The following is an 18,451-nucleotide window of genomic DNA, read 5'->3' as shown; positions in this document are numbered from 1 at the left end:
AGGGGCTTCTACTAGGTGTGTACCTGCTGCTCTAGGATCCCCGTCACACCCAGCTTCAATCTGTTGAAGAAGCAGAGCAGGATTGCGTTTGTGCTAGCCTAACCCACAAGCTGGGCTCAGCTCGCATCGTTACCGAAGCGAAGCCGTGCCCGTGGCTGACTGCGCTGGCTTGCAGAGCATAGTCCCGTCCGTGACTCGGTTCCCCCGAGCAGCCTGAACTTTTGCAGAAGGTTATCCAAGTTACAACCTTCCCCTCAGGTCTGCCAGCCTTTTTTTTTTTTGGTTTGCTTTTTGTTTTGTGGAGTTTAGCTGAGCTGCTCGGAGCAGTAACCCTGCACACCTGGATGTAGGTGGGATGTGTGTGTCTGCGTGTATTCTCCCAGGTTTGTGCTGGCTCAGCTACATCAGGGATTTGTGTGGGAACGAAGTAGGATTTCTGGTTGACAGAGCTGAGCAAGAAGCAGCCTTTAGTGGAATTGCAGTAATAATGGCAAAATTGAAGTGTCGGTGGTTTCGGCGTGGGAGAGGGTTTCGCTGTGCTGGCACAGTGCCCCCAGTGTATCTTGTCCCAAACACGTGCAGAAATCCAGCGTGATGAGGTACGTGTCTCCGCGTAAAGGCTGTCCATTTTGCAGTTCCTTTCCAAAAAGTGGTTTTTCTGGTCTTCTGAGGAGTGCTGCTGGGATACGCTGTCAGATACAGGCTGGTTCCAACCGCTACCTGTATTCCTGCACCAGGAGACCACAGAGCGCAGAATGAACTGCATCTCGCTTACCCCAGCGCTGGCAGAAACGAGCTCTTGCTGCTCCATAGTTGTACAACTCCCTGGCACAACCAGCCTCTCCAGCAAAAAGTGTTGCGTCTATATTGCATTAAGGTAAAGGCTCAGGAGGACGTTGTTAGGTTAGATTAAGAGTTCGGTGCTATTAGGGAGTAATTACTACTTTCACAGGAACTACTTAACACGTGGCTTAGTCCTTTAGCTAGCAGCACACAAGCATGCTAGGGTCTCCAAAACCTTTTCACCCATGCAGGAGCATCGTGCCTGCTGTAATAAATGGTGCACTATAATAGTTACAAGTAACCAATTTACACTCCTAGCACAGTTGCTAATCAATAAAATGGAATAGTTTATCCTGGTGTCTTTATTATATGTATTCTGGGTACTTCACTCCCAGCCAACTCAGATATCTTGTTTCTCCAAAGTGCAACCTATTTGTTTTCCTCTCATTAAGTGCCTCTGTAGGATATAAAGTTAATAGAGTGAAATAAATATCCAGCAACATTAAATGTTGACCCAGGGTTCGCAGTTCTGGTTATTTCAGGGCATTTGCTCGTGCTGCAGCCTGGACAGCAGCATCACTCTAAAATTTCTCGCAATCTTTTGAACGAAAAAAACGCAGATATGCAGAAGTTATTTCCAAGGACAGGTGGGCAATGTCTGCATTTCATTCTGTCTGTGTGATATTGATGCCTAAAACGCTGAACCTCTGCGTGCCAGTTCAGGTCTGGGAAGTGCAGAGGCGAGGAGTGAAGTGCTGACCTAGAGAAGGACCAAGTGCCTGCATCTGTTTTCGTGAGGGTAACAGGGGGTCCTATTGATGATGCACACCTTGCTCTTCTTTAGCTTCAGCTACCCTTGTAGCGTTATCTGTGGTCTGCTGCCTTTGCTGATAAAACAAGTCATTTCACAAGCTTCAGCTGGGTCCCAGCTTGGGACAGAGGACTCTTTTAGCTTAGGTTTCACCCAGCCGTGGCATTTGTCTCCCTGCAAATTAAACAGGAGAGCTGGGGCTGCCCTGGTTCATCCACACAGCGCTTAGTGAGCGAGCTCTGCTCTTCTCCGCAGCAGACCTGACTCGAGGAGTTGGTGTTTCAGGAATTCGGGAATGTGTTGGGAAGATCACAGCTGCGTTACTGAAACGGTCCTTCTGCTCTGCTTTGAGACACCGAAACATCTCAAGGGCAACTTTGATTACAAAGCATTTCAAGTATTAGATGTCCCTGTAATCATGGAAAATAGGGCTTGAAGTGACCTTAAGAGGTCATCCATTCCCTCCCCTGCTCCCAGACAGCTTCAGCTCTGCTTAAAATCTCTCTGAAAGGATGAGTCTGATCCATTCCCAAAAGTTTTCAGAAATGGAAATGCTGCAAACTTCCCAAGAAACTTCTTAGTGTTTAGCTCTAACATCTCGCCTTCAGTGGCACGGTTTACACCTCTCTCCTATTCCCAGTGGATGTGGTGAGCAAGATTTTCCTTTTCCCTCTGGAGCAGTGCTCTTCAGCTGCTCTTTGGTGTGGCACCGCTCAGGGCACCTCTGCTCTGCCAGGGACAGATTTCAGGTGTTGCATGTCCCAGGTGAAAATAACACTTTCCGCTCCATTTTGCGTGGAAACGTTAGGCTGATCTGAGATTCCTAATTGTATCCGGCTCTGATAGATCAGTATTGGCATTTGCTCTGCTCCTCAAATCACAGGGAGAGATGAAGGAGGGATTTTTATGTTTTTCATCCCCATCCTCTCCCCAGAATCACAGGCATTGGAGTATCATACAAACTCCGGTCCTGATTCAGGACCCATTCTGTTCTTAACTCAGCTTTGCTTCTGTCAAAGGCAGAGAGGCTCAAAGCTTTTCTGGGGAGCTCATTTCTCTCCCTAGAATACCAGCAACGGAGGTCTGCTGAAGTCTCGCAGAGGCAGTAACTCTTACCTGCTCTATTCTCGCTCATCCTGTTATACCTTGGCAGAGCACGAGTCCTAAATATGAGCTTCTTTCCCCCAAACCCTGACCCCACAGCCGGTGTCCAGCTTTCCCTTCCCTTCCCAGGGCTGCCTGGGGTCCCGCTTACCACCTTGGCTACCGCACGGCATCTTCTATATCTCGCGCAGCGAAGGCTGGTGCTGTCGGGAGGGGAAACCGCACGCCCGATCCCGGGTGCCAGGACTCTGCCAGGGAGCTCAGACTTGGCAAAACGCGGCGAAAGCAGCTTTGGCTCCAGCTGAAGGCGGCGAGGGTTTGCCTGGCTCCTCATCCCATCCCTTGCGCTTAACCCTGCCCAGCGTTCACGTCGAGCTGCGCTGGGGACGCGAGTGACGGGCTGGGTGGATTTATAGGGCATCTTTGGAGCGCCAGACACCGCTTTGTCCTTTCTTCTGGGTTCAGACCTGCCTCCTCCTCCAGTGCTTGCGGGAATGGAACAGGTTTTTTCACAATGGCAAAATACCAGATATGTTTTTAAACGCCAATACTCCCTTTTAACTGCAAACAAACCCTAGGGCCTTTTAAGGCTCCAGCGGTTGTTCTTGACTAATTCAGCTCACTGGGATGGCTGTCTCGGAGCCTTCCTGATCGCTAGTTCTCCAGGGGGGGAAAAAAACCCCACAACAACTAAAAATGGGAACCACAAAATGCGGAGAGCGTGGACTTCTGGTTGCAAGCTCTGCTCATTTCTTTTCTCTTAAATGCTTGTTGTAACCCCCAGGAGCAGGGACCTCCAGGACACTAAGTGCTGTAACAAAAAGCCCACCACAGCACCTGTAACGTCCGTGTGGGGAAGATTTATTTGGACCACCGAGCTGCATCTAAAAATCTCGCAACTGCAACTTTTACCCCTGCCTAGCGAGCACTGTCACTGCTTCCAGAGGCTGGAGAGATGATCCGGACTCGCTCTAGCATTCAAAGTACCTGTGCTTTACCCTGTTAGCACTTTACCTTGCAGCAGCTATCTTAATGTGAAAACCATCCTTTATTCCCCCTTCGAGCAAAGATAGAGCCAGAACTAACCAGCTGGGGAGATTAGAGCGGTGGAGCTGCAGGAAAGGAGAGGAAATAATCAGTCCCGCTAAATCCCAAGTATGTACCAGCAGGACGAGAAACTAGACAACCCGGTCCACGGCAAGGCGCCTGCCCAAGTGGCTGGTTCAGTAACGTGAAATTATTTCTATCTCGTGCCCTTGCTGCTCTCCTAACATCACCCTTCCGGCAGCCCAGCGGTGCGGGTGCCCCGGCACAGGCGGTGGGGTATGGGTCAAGGTTTCGATTGTGAAATGACCTATATTTTTTAAAGTGACCCACAACAGAAAGCGTCGCTGCGCAGCTTCCCACCTCCCGGGTTACACTTGTTTTGGGTATAAAGAATTAGGCATAAATGCAACGGTATTAGTGGCTGAGCCTTTCGTTGCCTCCTGCTACAGGGAGTTTAAAAAGTGGAGGGATGAAAAGCAGTGAGTGCTGGAGAGCCCGCTGTTCTTTGGGGGATTTAAACGGTGACTCGAAATTATAGGGCCCCCAAATTTGTACTCGCGGAGCATAAATCTGATATAAATGCATTTATTTCAGACTGGAGGAAATCTGATACAAATACCTACAGTTACTGAAAGGAAAACATTTAATCTGTGCTTTGTAAGTGCTGCAAATGTTTGGAGGGGGGTTCAAAAGAGCAGCTCCTACTTGAAATAAGGTCAGGGGGAGTTCAGCAACGGCAGGATTCATCCCCCACGATGCTGTCTCAACTACGTTAGTTTAGTTTATCACTGTACCAAGACCAAAACTTTCCCCCACCGCTCCAGCCATCTGTAGGAGAAATGGCTGCTCCAGCTATCTGTCCAGCTGCTCACGGTGATTTTTGAGGAAGAAAAACTAAATTGACAGGTTAGAAAGGTCTGCTCTAAAGAAGTGGTGGCACATTCATTTGGGGGGAAAGTTGAAAATTAAAGGGACTATCTAAACAACGTTTCGGGGCTCCTTCCAATAAGCATTTTCCTTTCCTCGCAGTTCGAGTTTACCGCTTACCCAAAGAAAAGGAGAGAAACCCCCAAACTGAACTGTTTCCATTTGGGGGGTGCGGGGGGGGGGGAACGAATTGTGCAAAGCAGCTTGCTTTGGTTGCAATCTGAACATTCCTCTGCGTGTTCGCAAATCCCAATGGAGAATTCAGGTTGTTGCTCCAGGAGACCTGGGAAGCGCAACCAGCCCCAGTCCTGAGCGGAGCTGAGCACCCTGCCCTGGTGGGAGCCCAGAAACTGCAAAGCAGCAGATGTAGAGGAGAAGCAAATAGTTGTTTGGTTGTGGTTTTCTGTTGGGCTTGTTTTAAAGAGACTCCAGCTCCTTAGTACCAGAACGAAAGGATTTTTCAGGATGGGAGTTGATTTTGAAGCCAGAGTTTATTGCAGTATTTGCTTTGTTTTTAACTGAAGCACTAAAATGTTTAGGGAATAGGCAGATCTTCGAGCAAATTGCAGGTTTAACCATTTCCATCTTCAACACTGCTGCTTCTGAACCTCCCACCCTTCAGGGAGCAGAGGGGCATTTCCCATCGCTCAGCCTCTTCCTTGGGGCTGGGGATGCTCCTCTGCTCCTGAGCTTGAACAAAACATCCTTTAAATGCCAAGATGGTGTTTCAAATGCACAGAGAACCAGGGGATTACTAATAATCTACTTCAAACCCCAACTTTGTTTTAAAGCAAACTATTGATTTCATAGCAAGTTTGATTCTTAACAAATTTATCAACGTGAGCTTTAATCAACTGGATCTTCTTAGATATGAGCTGCTTTTTCCAGTCATGAATATTTTCCACATAATAAAAACTGAACAAAAGGTGGTTTAAACTGGGATTCCACTTAAGTAAAAGGAAATATTTCCCAACTGTAGCCCTCACTCCTCTTATTCTGTTGAATTCTCACCTATGTTTTAAGGACAGGCTTGCTCCATATTCAGATTATTTCTGCTAGTTGAGATTTGATTGAAACAGATTCTATGAAAACAAAATTCTTATTTTTTTTCCTTTGTGACCTGTGTATTTTACTGAAAACTTCTAGCCCATATTTATTAGATAGTAAGTAATACATATTTTCAAACTTTCAAAAATGAAGATTTTTTCAAAGTTTTTGGGGTTTCTAAGTGCATCTTTGATATTGTCCAAATCTAATCCTAGTGATAGCACCAGAGATTAAAAAAAAAACCACACCAAAAAAAACCCCACCAAAAAACAAATTAAAGAAAGATTCAAATGATAACTGGCAGAAAAAGAACAGAATATAATCTGTTCTTGTTTACTGCTCATCTGTCATTAAAAAATATTTCTATTTTAGTTATTTTCTGCCTCAGATCAACAATGCTTCAGCAGATTGCAGTAATTACACCCTTTCGTATCAAACCCCCATTTCAGTGAAATCTTAGCTGCACTATTTACCAGCCAGCTTCAACCTTCTCCCTTAAGAAATTTCCCCAAACTTCTAAGGGGCACCAATAACTATTTGAACTTGTAGATAAATTGTAAAAATTCATTAAGACCATTTCTGCCTGATTTAAAGATTGAAATCTTGAAAAAACCCCAACTTTTGCCCACATCAGATTTTATGTATTAAATTGGAGGCAGCTTTACGTTGATGGGAGAGCGGGGCAGTAAAATTTGAAAATGTTTGTAAACTCACATGAGAAAAAAAAAAAATCAACTCCTCAGAGTGCTTTTTAAAACTACAACCCAATTTAAGAAAATCCTGGGGGGAGGAAAAAGGCCACAGAGAAGTGACAGTGCCCGGGTGCAAACTGTTGCTCAGCCCTTTCCTGGCTCCAGCAATCCCACTGGATTTCTGTTGCAGTTGCTGGTAACATTTAAATCAGCGAGGGGAGAACTGTTTCCCTTTGGGGGGAGAATTTGCAGAGCTGGTTTTGCCCTGGCTCAGCCTGGGCAGGGGCAGTTTGGGGTTGGGGGGGGGGCAGCTCTCTGCCCCCAGCTCCTGCACAGGGGTGAGTGCAGCTCTATTACCCCCCAGCAGATCAATGATTTAGTCTCTGCTGTTTGCATTCTCTAAATACCTTGCATCTGGAATGCTGCAGCGAGGGGAAGGAGGTTGACTGATAGCCTTTCTTGTTTCAGATCTAAATTGAAGACTTCCCTCTTTGTTTGGATTTTTTTTCTTTTTTTTTCCTTTTTTTTTTTTTTTTTTTAGGTTGGTTTCCTTCATTTCATTATTGCAAAGGATTATGTTACATGGGGAAGGTACTGGCTAAACCAATAAAAGCAACAACAAAAGTATTCTGGTCAAGATTAGAAATAGATCCGAAGCAGATAGTGGATCATTTATTTTCGCTGTGTTTGTGGGTGACACGTATCAGTGGAGGAAGGTGCACGCTCAAGTTTTCAGCCAGGGCAGGCTTGAAGTGCACTTTGTGAGCTGCAGGAAATTTCTTTCTCAATTTCATTGCTCTCTTCTTTTCACCTGTGAATTTTGAGCTTGGATTACACCCTGGAAACCTCCAAAACACGCACATGGACGCAGCAGTGCTCCTACAAAGACTCCTCTGGCTAATTTGGTTTGGTACTTTCAGGAGAGCCAAGTAATGCAGCTGGAAGGATGGGAACCAAACTTTCCCTGGTGAGCAGCATCTACATGTTTTTAAGGCAAAGATCCCGGGATAACAGAATGGATCGGATACAGGAGGGAAAGCTAAAGGCTTTTTGCTTGAAATGACCATTTCCCAGGATTTTTATTATTCTTTTTAATGAGTTTCCTAGGAGGCTGTAGCACAGAGCACATACAAATGTCCTGGGGCATGTGCATCTCTTTCTAAAGGTTTACACAACTTCTGATTCCTGACTAATATCCAATTTATTTACTAACAAATTCTCCGCGTGGCTCTTCCTCAGCCGGCAGGAAAAAAAAACAACCAAAAAAAAAAAAACCAAAATAAAAAAATATTTAGCTACAAATAAAAAATATTTAGCAGCACAGCTGTGTAGCACCGAGGGAACAACCAAATCTACCAGCAGTGCTGGGGGGGCCCGGCCGACCCCCCCCCCCCCCTTTCTCAGCCTGGGGTCCCGCAGCGCGATCACCCCAAAAAGGGGGGGGGGCGCGGAACCGGCTGCGCACCCGCGGAAAGGAGCGCGGAGCTACGCGGGAGAGCCGCACCCGGCAAGCCTTCAGCCGAGCCTTTCCCTCCCTGGGCAGAAAAAAAAAATAAAAAAAAATTCTCTGTTGGGGAATTTTGATTTTTTTTCATTTTTCCCTGGAGGGGGGGGGGGTGTGTAGAGAGGAACCCCCCACCCCGCGGGTGGGAGCGAGTTTTCCCGGGGAGCGTTATATTTAATTACAGGCGCGGAGGGGTCGGACCGTGTCTCTACTTGCAGCGCAGCGGGAGGGACCTGGCGGGGGGGGGGGGGGGACGACACACACAAGGGTGGGGGGCACCCACCCACCCCCACGAAGCCGCCCCCTCCCCGCCCGGCACCATCCCGGGCTGAGTCCCCTTGTTCCACCCCCCCCCTCCACGCATCCCGGGTCTCCCCCCGCCCGCCCCGTCGGGGAGACAGGAAGGTTGTTTTTTGGGGGGGGGGGGGGGGGGCTCGCTGCTATTTTCAACCCATCTTGAGCCTAAAAATAAAAAAGCTCCAGAAAAGGCAGGCGGGGAGGGAAGAGGAGGGGGGGGCTACTCCGCACACGCCGAATTACCGACGGGGCGCCCCCCCCCCTCCATTTCCCAGTCCGGCCCCGTCGGGGAACGACCCTCCTCCACCGTGGGGCCCTTTTGTGCTGGGAGAAGCCCCCCCCTTGCCCCCCCCCCTCCATTCCCCGAAGGCTTCCACGGGGCTGCACATGAAGGGCTTAAAACAATGCCGGGGACAATACCCCCCCCTTCCTTCCCCCCCCCCCCCGTGGGGGGGGTCCCCCAACCCACCGGGCTGGGTTAGCCCCGGGGGGGGGGAGGGGTTGGTGTCCCCCCCCCCCCCCAATTCTCAATCCCCTGGCGCCAGGGGACCTCCCGGTCCTTCTTTGATGCTGAAGTTTTTTACACCCAGCGCAAAAAAAAAAAAAAAAAAAAGGGAAAAAAAAAAAAAAATCCCCATTGAGGCACCGGGGGGGAAAGGGGGTGGGGGAGGGGCGCGGTGGGGGGAGGGGCGCGGTGGGGGCGGGGGGCTGCAGCAGATGGGAAAGTGCCTCCGACGGGACGGGGTTGGGCGGAGAGGAGGGGGGGGGGGAGAAAAAAAAAAACAAAAAACCACACGGGACCCCCCCCCCCCCCCCTCTCCACGGGATAAAGGGGGGGGGATGAACACTCCTCCTCAGCAAGCGGGCTGCGCGCGGAGGTAAATCCCGTAGTATTTAAATTAAAATAAATAAATAAGTGGGGCCCCCCCTTCTCCTTCTTCTTCTTCTTCCCCCCCCCCTCCTCCTCCTCCTCCTCCTCTCGCGGCCCCTCCCCCCCGGGGGGCCGGGCCCTCCCGCATCACCACGTGGCTTCCTCCAGCAAACATTTTCACTCATTTTTCCAGGTCGGGTTTTATTTAGAGGCGGTGCCCGCCTGCCCTAAGAGGCGTCCGGTGACACTTCCAGTGCCCCACTCTTACCGACTACCGGGGGGGGGGGCCCCCCGCTAAAACCGGCGCCACCGCCCCCCTACCCGGCGCCACCAGAGCCGCCCCCTCCCCTAAGAACCCCCCCCCCCTTTCCCTCCTTCCCTCCCCAATTTTTTTATTTTTTTTTTTTTTTCCCCGTCCCCCCCTTTTTCCCGTTTTCCAAAGGGGGGAAAAAAAAAAAAATCTACCGAGAAAAGGCTGGAAAAAAAAAATAAAAAAAAAAGAAGAGGGGGGTTTAAAAAAAAAGAAGGAAAAAAAAAAATCAACCCTAAAAAGCCCCCCCCCCAGGGTCGGCTGTGGGGTGGTAGAGCGCGGCCGGAGCCCGACGGTGCGGGCGCACGGTGGAGCCCCCCCGGGAGCCGCGCTCCGAGCCCCAGCGCTCCCCCCCCCTCCTTCCCGCTACCACCGCCACCACCACCACCGCCACCATGAACAAGCTATACATCGGGAACCTAAACGAGAACGTGACTCCGGCCGACTTGGAGAAAGTCTTCAACGACCACAAGATCTCCTTCAGCGGGCAGTTCCTCGTCAAGTCCGGGTATGCCTTTGTGGACTGCCCCGACGAGCAGTGGGCCATGAAAGCCATCGAAACTTTTTCGGGTAAGCCCCCCCCCCTTCTCTCCCTTCTTCCCTCCTTCTTCCTCCTCTTCCTCTTCCCCCAGGGCTAAGCACCCCCTTCGTCTTCCTCTTCACCCCGTTTCGGCGCTCAAAGCCCCCCCCTCACCCCTAAAAAACAGCCCCCCCCCCCTTCCTTCACCCCCTTTCCCGCCCCGTCGGGGCTCGCCTCAGCGGGCGCTGTGGTGAACCCCCCTTTCCCTCCCTGCCCCCCCCCCCAACCCCCCCCCCTCAGCAGCATGGTGGTGGTGTTGGGGAGCGAGAAAATGAGAGAAACAACAGCCCCACACCCCCTCCGGGGGTTGCCCCCCACCCAAATCTTCCCCCCCCCCCTCCCCCCTTAATCCCGGCGGCCGCCCCGGCGGGGCTGGGTGCGGGGGTCCCGTCGTGGTAGTGGGGGGGGGGTGGGGGTGGGTGGGGGGTGGGTTGGGACTTTGGCCATTTTGATTTGAAACTGGGTTTCCTGGGGCATGTGATGTGTGGAGTAGCGCGAAGGTCGCCATGCTGCTCGCAGGGAGAGGAAAAAAAAAAAAAAAAAAAAAGCTCCCCGGGAAGCAGAGAATTTGAAAAATATTTGAATTTTTAAAATTTTTTCTTTTTTTTTTTTTTTTTCCTTCCCCCTCTCGGGCTGGGCTCCTCCCGCCGGGCTCTTCCCCTCTTCCCCCCCCCTCCAGCCCCCCCCCCCCAATTCATCATAATAACCCAGCAGCAAAGAAACCCACTCCATTTTCCAAGAGAAATCCATTTCTGCCATGGAGTTACAATTTTTGAGCCTTTTAATGGGGAGGGGAAAGAAATCTGCCCGAAGGACTTCTTGCAGGGATTAAACAAGGTGGAATTAAATAAAGGCGAAGAATGGGTCTCCAAATATTATTCCTCATTTTCTTTCGCTCAAAGCAGGATGAACTAAGGAATTAAATATTCCTAAGGAACATTGTCCAGACAGCTAACTCACCACTCCCTCCCACCGCTTCCCATTTGAAGCCAGTCTTATATTTAATAAAATGCACTTGTAAAGGAATCGGAAAATGTATTTGTGCGTAGTTTGTCGTAATTTGAATTAAATTGTGAGGTTTCACGTGATAGTATGTTATCCAAAGCTTTCTGACCACTCCACCCAGATTTTAAAAAACAGACACATTTTGTTTTTAGGGAAAGTGGAGCTTCATGGAAAACAGCTAGAGATTGAACATTCAGTACCTAAAAAGCAAAGGTAATACAGTGTTTTAATTTCTTTTTTTTAATTTTTTTTTTCTAATTTCTGTTGGGGGAAAAAAGATTAACCTAAGATAAAGGAGGCAAAAAATTATACCCAAATATGTGCATGTAAAATTAGAGATGTTGGTGATTTGGCTTTAGATACGTCCCCAGCGAGGCGAGAAGCAGTTTTGAGGATCAATGTTTAATTTCTTTCTTTTTTTTTTAAAAGAAAACTTTCTCTGTGAGCAAGTTTGGGGTTTTTTTGTTTTTTTAAAAGAAATGGTTAAACAATTATCCAAGGTGATGGATGGCTGAGGCATTTTGGATTGGGATTTTCAAACTTGTGGCACTGGAAGAATTTCCCAGCCTCGCTCAGCTCCTCTGCTGCGAAATGGGCAAAATCTTTTGTTTTCCAAGAGAACCGTAAAATGAAAAAAAAAGAAAAAAAACAAAACAAAGAAAATTAAAAAAAAAAAGAGGTAAAATTTGTTGGGATTCGATGGTGAGGACTTAAAGAAAAGAAAAAAAAAAAACCCCAACAACAACAACAAAAAAACAACAAACCAACATGGAGCTGATCTCACCGTGCCATGCCGGGGAGGGATTTAAAACCCGGCGAGCGCGGGGCGCTGGCCTACCCTCCTACCCACCGGCAACTTTTATTTTGGGGCAAGAACTGCCTTTTTTTTTTTTTTTTTTTTTTTTTGCCTGTTTCCAGCTACCTGCCTAGCGGCTTCGCCCGCCGCCGCCGGCCTTACCCAGCCCGGCCCTCTCCATCTTCTTGGCCCTTTGTTGTTGCGCGCTGGGTTGGCGTGCAGGACGCCGGAGCAACCCCGGCCACCACGTTCCCCAGCCCCCGGTTGGGGGTTATAGATGAAATATAGAGTAATTTTTAATTATTTAATTTTTTTTTTTTTTTTTTTACAGAGACACACCTCCCCTTTTTCCCTAAAAACCCCCTCCCCAGCTCAAGGAGAGGCCTCTTGGGTTGAGGGCGAGTTAGTCCCCAACCCCAAATAGTCCACGTTGGATCGCGCAGCCCGAAACCCGCGTCGGCCACGTGACGAGGCGGTTACTTCAACGCCCGGGCGCGGAGGGAGGAGGCGAAGCCAACTCTTCCTCCCCAAACTCTCCCCAATTCCTTCGTCCCTTGACGAAACCCCCTCACTGCCGTCGGTTGAACGGTGGGAACCCATTTTTGGGGGGTCACCCCCCCACACCCCCTTTTCTCCTCGCTTCGAGGGGCTTGCCAAAACTTTGCAGCCCTGGGACGATGGCGGAGGGGGGGATGATCCCAAAGGCAACCCCTAAATCCGTTGAATAATTTCCTAGCTGAGATTTTGTTGTTTAGGAGTAGTTATTTTTTAGCTCCTCGTGGCGGGGTGATCGATAGTCTCCGCGCTGGGGGACACTCTGTGCCTTAAATCTCAATGAGCGAAGGGGTGGCATTGGAAAGAAAATTATCTTATGAAGGGTAACATCATGACACTCAAAAAAACCCCCTTTATTATTATTTTTTTTGCGTCATGCCGTTGGATAATAAATAGGTTGGGGGGAGCAGATCTCGTCCCCTAAGAGCGCGCGGGGAGAAATTCACTGAAAATGGGAATATTTCTTTGGCGGCTGTAATTCAAAGAAATGTTGGGGGCTGGGGGGGGGAAGGTTGGTTTGCGTTGCTCCTGGATCTCCTAAAAATGTGCTACGCCTTGCATTTAGCTGCTAAACCCCTTTTTTGGAGGGGCCGGGGGGGGGTAAAATGAGCCCCCCCCCCCCACCCCGGGTGCTGCTTTTAAAGCGACAGGAGCCGCTTTGGCTGTTGATGGTTGCGGGGTGGGGGGGGTGGTTTGGGGGGGGTCCCCGTCTGCCCTCGTAGCGGCTGCGGTTACTTTGTCTCACTTTGGGGAAGTAGTTTGTGTTTCTGGGTGGGAAAAAGGCAACTTTTTGGCAGCTGCATGTAAACTTGGCAGGTTGTTCCCCCCAAAAAAGAGGTTTTGGGGGTAATTCGGTGGATTTTGCTTCCCCCCCACCCTCGGGTAAGGGCTGAGATGATTTTGGGGAGGGGGTGTGTGCCTCAAAGGCGACTTACTTTTTTCTTCTTTCCTTTCTGCTTGTTTTTAAGACTGGATTTTCCAGTTTAAAGGCACATAGAACAGGAAATGGTTAATTAAGTGTGAGCAGTGAGGACAAAATCAGATGGGTTTGGTGGGATCTAAACCAAACAACCTCCCCCTCCCCCCCCCAACCTGATATTAATTTTTTTTTTTTTCCCCTTTAGAAATGTGGGAAAACAAGTCATGAGCATCGGTGTGCTTCCTAGCTAATTTAGAAAACAACAAAAAGTTGGGGGTTTTTGGTTGTGTTTTCTTCTCTTTGAAAGTGCAAATAGGAATGCTCAGGAAAACTGATGTGGGTGTTTTTAGAAATGAAGGTGTGCCTTAAAATCGTGTGTTGTAAATAAATCTTTCCTGCTGGTGTATTCCCTTCTTGAAAATCTCTGCTGTCCCTAAACCCATCATAGAAATTAATTAAAAAATACTAAATGTGTTAATATGGCACAAGAAAGAGCGATTGGTGTGTGTAGTTGCTGTACCAAAACACCCAAGAAGGATAAACTGAGTTAGAGTTGTTTAATTACAGTGATTCTTCAAATCACACTTAAAGCTGCAAATTATGTTAATGATCATGGGGAACCATTTTAACGAAATACTTTGGAAGTATTAGACTGCAAAGAAAAGTCAGTGTTGATAAATATGTCGTTTCATTAAAAAGACTGAGTTTTAAAGTTAGTTTAGATTTGTTTAAAGTATCTTGTTGCTGTTTGGGAGTTATTTTTCTTTAAGTTTGCTGATAGAAAAACTTGGAGAAACTTAAGAGGATTTAAAAAAAAATCTTAAAAATTATTGCATGCTTTATTCTTCAGAAGGTTAAAAAAGAAAAGATTCTTTAAGGAAAACAAATAATTCAGTTTTCCTACTTAAGATGAAGAATTGGTTTGGGGGGGTTGGAACTGGGAAGCTGAAAAGCCCAAAGTCGATGGGGTTGAAAGAATGAATGAATGAAGAGAGGAGGAGGGGTGAGGGGGGAAAAAAGTGAATCCATCAAGCAGACATTCCAAATATGAGGAATGTGGAAGTGAGTCGACCAGAGAGAATGAAACCAAGTAACTGGGGGGGGGGAAGAGGCAGTTGGGTTGATAACAGCGCACAGACTTAAAATTAAAAGAGTATTTTTAAGTTGAGCTCATTCACAAGCAACTCGTAGGTTTAGAGGGTCTGTGTGCTCCCGAGTGGAGGTGGGAATTAGTAAATGTTGTTAATGACGTGAGGATTTAGTGTAGTGCATAGAAATGGATGTAGAAATCTTAAAATTGGTGCTTTTTTCCTAGTCTTTGTTTCAAATTAATGTTTTCACACCAGAGAAATGTTCTGTCTGCATGTACATAATTGTGCAATTAATTGTTCGTAACGAAATATTTTAAAATTTTTGATAAGGGCGAGTGCGATTTCTTTGTTTGTCAGCATTAACTAAAAAATGTGCCTTTCTCCCTCGTGGTGGTTGGATTATCTGAAAATTGAACTGAAAAAAGTTTGGTAGTTCTTTTCCATGTAAAATAAAGACACTGTCATTAATGTTGAGATCAAATATGCTTTTAATCCAGCCTTAAGACCATTCTCTTCACCTTAAAACAGGTCTGGTTTCCAAGTTATATTATCATTAAAAAAAATTAGCAACACCCTTGTTTACAGCAGGGCTTGGAAATTGAAAGGCAGGATGAATGCTCCTTTCTGAGGATGTCGAGTTTAATGGGGTTTGGTTTGTTACTACTTTTTTTGAGTACCAAAAAGGGTAATAAACTTGAGTTCTTCTTTGCTTTATTTCTGTGAGCCCCCAGCTCAGAGCTGAGAGCTCTCTGCTACTGATTTTACACCTCTGAGAACTGTAGTCGTTTCAAAATTAACACATTTTGGTGATTTCCAGCTAGAAAAACTAGAAATAATTTGTCATTAAATTAGTCATTAATAATTTGTCCCTAAATTTCATCTGTGATGTTTAAAACTGAGATAATTTAATCGATTTTAACATATCTGGAAGAAAGAATATATTTACTAATTTACAGCCTGAAGTGAGGAAAATGCCTTTATTTCCCCCTTTCCATGCAGCAGCCGTAACTGGCAAATATGTCCAAGAAATTGCAATTTAACAGTAAACTTTGTAGCTTCAAGTTTTGAACCCACAGAAGATGGAGCCCATCCTGGGGAGATGCCCTTTGTTGAGAGTTTGAGGATTTTTAAATTCAGAAGTAAAGAATAAATTGTGTTCCCTGGAGAACCTTGGTGGCAATTGCAAGGACTGAATCCGCTTCTCCAGTTGAATTTCTGTCTGTCTTTGCCTTTTAGGTTAAAAAAACCAAGCAAACAGAGATATGGCTAAGGGAAGTTGGGGTTAAAGTACTCGCTTTGAAAATTGAGACCTTTCAGAATTAAAAAAAAAAGGGGGGGGGGGAAGGGGAAAAAAAAAAGGGAGATTTCTGTCCCCCCAGCCCAAACCCCCAGTGATGTTAATGTTTTCCAGAATTACCAGGAGGGTTTTGGGGAGAGTTCAGGCTCTTTGGGATGGCCTAAGGTTGACCCAAGGGTTTGCAGCTCCAGGTTGGAGCAGGAGGAAACATCTCCAGCTCCTTTTCCTCTGCCGGGGTCACCGGCTCCAGCACCTGCCTTTCTGCTGCCTTCCAGATTTGCTGGATTTAGGGATGGAAGGTGCCTCCGTTGATACAGGCAGAAGGTGGTTTGGGTTTTTTTTTCCTGCTGCTTTTAATGATGCCACTGGTTTTATAGAATGGTTTTGATGGGGAGAAGTGGGAGCCTAAAGCAAATGGGTAGGGATGCTGGTGTCTCCTCCTTCCCAAAAATTAAGGAGGGGAGTGGGAGGAAACAGAAAAATTGAAGAGCCTGAAATGTGGGTGTTGCAGGTTTCTTCTGAAAAAAAACTCTTTTAAAGAGGTCTTGGAGACTTTTCTGGGTTTTTTGTATTTTGTTTTGTTTTGTTTTCTTCACCAGAGAGATTTTCAAAAGTTTTAGGTGAAAACTCTCATTTTCACCATGACTGGAGGCATTTAAAAGTTTAAGTGAGGATGTGCGCTCCGAAATCCTCCACTTCTGAACAACATTGCTAGCTGCCTCTTTGGGTTTGTGGGTGAGAAGGTTTCCCAGCCACTGGACAGACCCCAATAAACCAGGGGATAGTGGGGAGGAACCGGCAGAAGAATTAGTTTGCAAGGTGCCTTGGTGCCAGGCTCCTCGCTGACTGGTGGGTTTGAGTCTTTGTGCACCTTTAAATTCTTATTCTGGTCAGTTTGAAACGTGGAAATGAACTGGGAGGGTCCTGCACTGAGTGCCTGGGAGGGGGTAAAAATGCACGTGCCCAGCAAAGTTTAAAAAATTTAAGAAAAGAAGCTGCACAGGAGAAAAATGCATCAGTGATGGGGCTGATGTCCTGCATCCGCTTGGGATGGCTTTTGGCTGCCGCAGGGAGAAGCACGAGAAGCGTTGCAGAGGCAGTTAGGGAATAGTCTGCTCACCAGGAAAGTTTTTCTTAACCTATATTTTATGAAACGAGAAGCCCAGACCCACAGCAGGGTTTGTCCACTCCAGAGATGTGTGTGGTGGTTTAGCCCAGCTGCCTTCCCAGGTCGTCTGCTCTTTACCAGTAAACGTGCAAACCCTGCGGGGAATTTTGTTCAGAAATCTTTGCTGGGGTTTACCTGAAAATTTCAAGTTTATCCTGGAAGTTGCGGAGCTGGGAGGGTTGCCTTGTTTCTGCAAGGGATGCTGGGGAGGGTGTCCGTGCATCTCCGTCCATCCATCCGTCCCTGTCCTTGTGTGGTTTTTTTTGGTGAACCGTGAGATGTTCTACCCAGGCAGCATCAAGAGCTGTGTCCCTGCAGAGGGGACGGGCTAGGGGAACGTTGGGGTTGGCCAAGGTGACCTCGGGAGGTCCTTCCCCACCTGAGTCCTGCCCTGAGCCGAGGGCAGATGTCTCGGACCAAAGCAGGCTGGAGGTTTTACACCACCCGTGTGTTGGTAGTGCCCCAGGGAAGCAGTGGGAAAGTTAACGTAAGGTGTTGTTTTAAGCTGGTTTTCTTAAAACCAGCGTGCGTTTTCTGCTTCTGATGGAGTAACCCGCTGAAGGAGAGCAGAAACCAGTTCCACATCGGTTTATATCCAGTGTCCATAGCTCGCTCTTGAAGGTGCTGGAGTGGTCTTCATGGTTTTAAGTACCTAGATTTAAAAGAAAAATGAGGCTTTAATTGAAAGCCACTCGGTTTTCTCCTCCAGACAGTTAGCAATGGATGGATCTTTCTGGAAAGGGTCTCGCGAAGGTTGGGGTCCTGCAGCCCGTTTCTGGCTCCCGCCAGCCCTTCCCGTAGGGGACACTGCCTGACTCTTGTCCCCTTCCCTGGGGTTTAGTTTAGTTTTAGGAGCATCTGAAGCGAAGCGAGCTGTCTTTTTGGTATCGCTGCAGCTTTTGGGTGCCGGTGCCTGTTTCAGAGTGGAGGCTTTAGGGTACGCGGGTGGTCTGCGTGCGTTGGGAAGCGCTTTTGGGAAACCGTTCGTCCTGCCTGTGCTGTTGTCTTGGGTTGAGCCTGCTCCGGCTAGCCTTTACAGCTCCTGCATGGGAGCTTCCCCAAGGAGGCTAATAAAACCCGAAGAACCGGGAGGGACAGTTTATTGAGATTCTGGCTGGAGGCGAGGGGCCAGGAGCTGGCGAAGCTCGGCGGGGAGGAAGCGGAGGACGTTGGTGGGGATGGAGTTGGGGATGGGAACAGCCGGGAGGGCACTGCTAGGGCAGCGGCACAGGGGCAAGAGCATCCCTACTCCGCTCCCACCTCATGATGTGAAAGAGCAGGGCAGTGGAGCCTTCCCGTCATGGGGGTTAAAAAAAAAAAAAAAAAAGGAGAAAATAAACAAACATAAAAAAATCTCTCCGTCCGTCTCGGAGGACCCCTCGTGATCCATCAGGAAATGGGTCATTTATTTTAATGTAACTGACACTTGGGAGCCCTGACATGGTCAGAGCTGAAATTTCACACTTTTCTGGCTACTGTAATTGTCTGGTCCGTACGGAGCAAACCAGTTTGAGAAAACAAAACTCCAATCCATGGGGCATCCTCAGCAGAACTAGGTCCGTGCTTTATTTTTTAAGAGTAATCCACCAGGTTGAGTTTAAGATGCTATGAACACGGTCCACCTATAATAAAAGCAGCAGCAGCCCC

At 47.9% G+C, this 18,451-nt stretch overlaps 1 protein-coding gene across 1 annotated transcript in view; it reads left to right on the top strand.

Moving 5' to 3' along the window:
- The first annotated feature begins 9,377 nt into the window (after window positions 1–9,377).
- Window positions 9,378–18,451, top strand: part of IGF2BP1 (insulin like growth factor 2 mRNA binding protein 1) — a 32,601-nt gene continuing 23,527 nt past the window's right edge. Inside the window, exons 1-2 of the mRNA XM_075036398.1 lie at window positions 9,378–9,963; window positions 11,131–11,191. Of these exons, the coding sequence (XP_074892499.1) occupies window positions 9,789–9,963; window positions 11,131–11,191 (236 nt within the window). The 5' untranslated portion in view covers window positions 9,378–9,788. The remainder of the gene's footprint in view (window positions 9,964–11,130; window positions 11,192–18,451) is intronic.

This window comes from Buteo buteo, chromosome 9 (assembly GCF_964188355.1).
Source record: "Buteo buteo chromosome 9, bButBut1.hap1.1, whole genome shotgun sequence".
In the NCBI taxonomy this organism is placed as follows: Eukaryota; Metazoa; Chordata; class Aves; order Accipitriformes; family Accipitridae; genus Buteo; species Buteo buteo.
The sequence above is the reverse complement of the archived record's forward strand: the minus strand, read 5'-3'. Positions and strand labels throughout refer to the sequence as shown.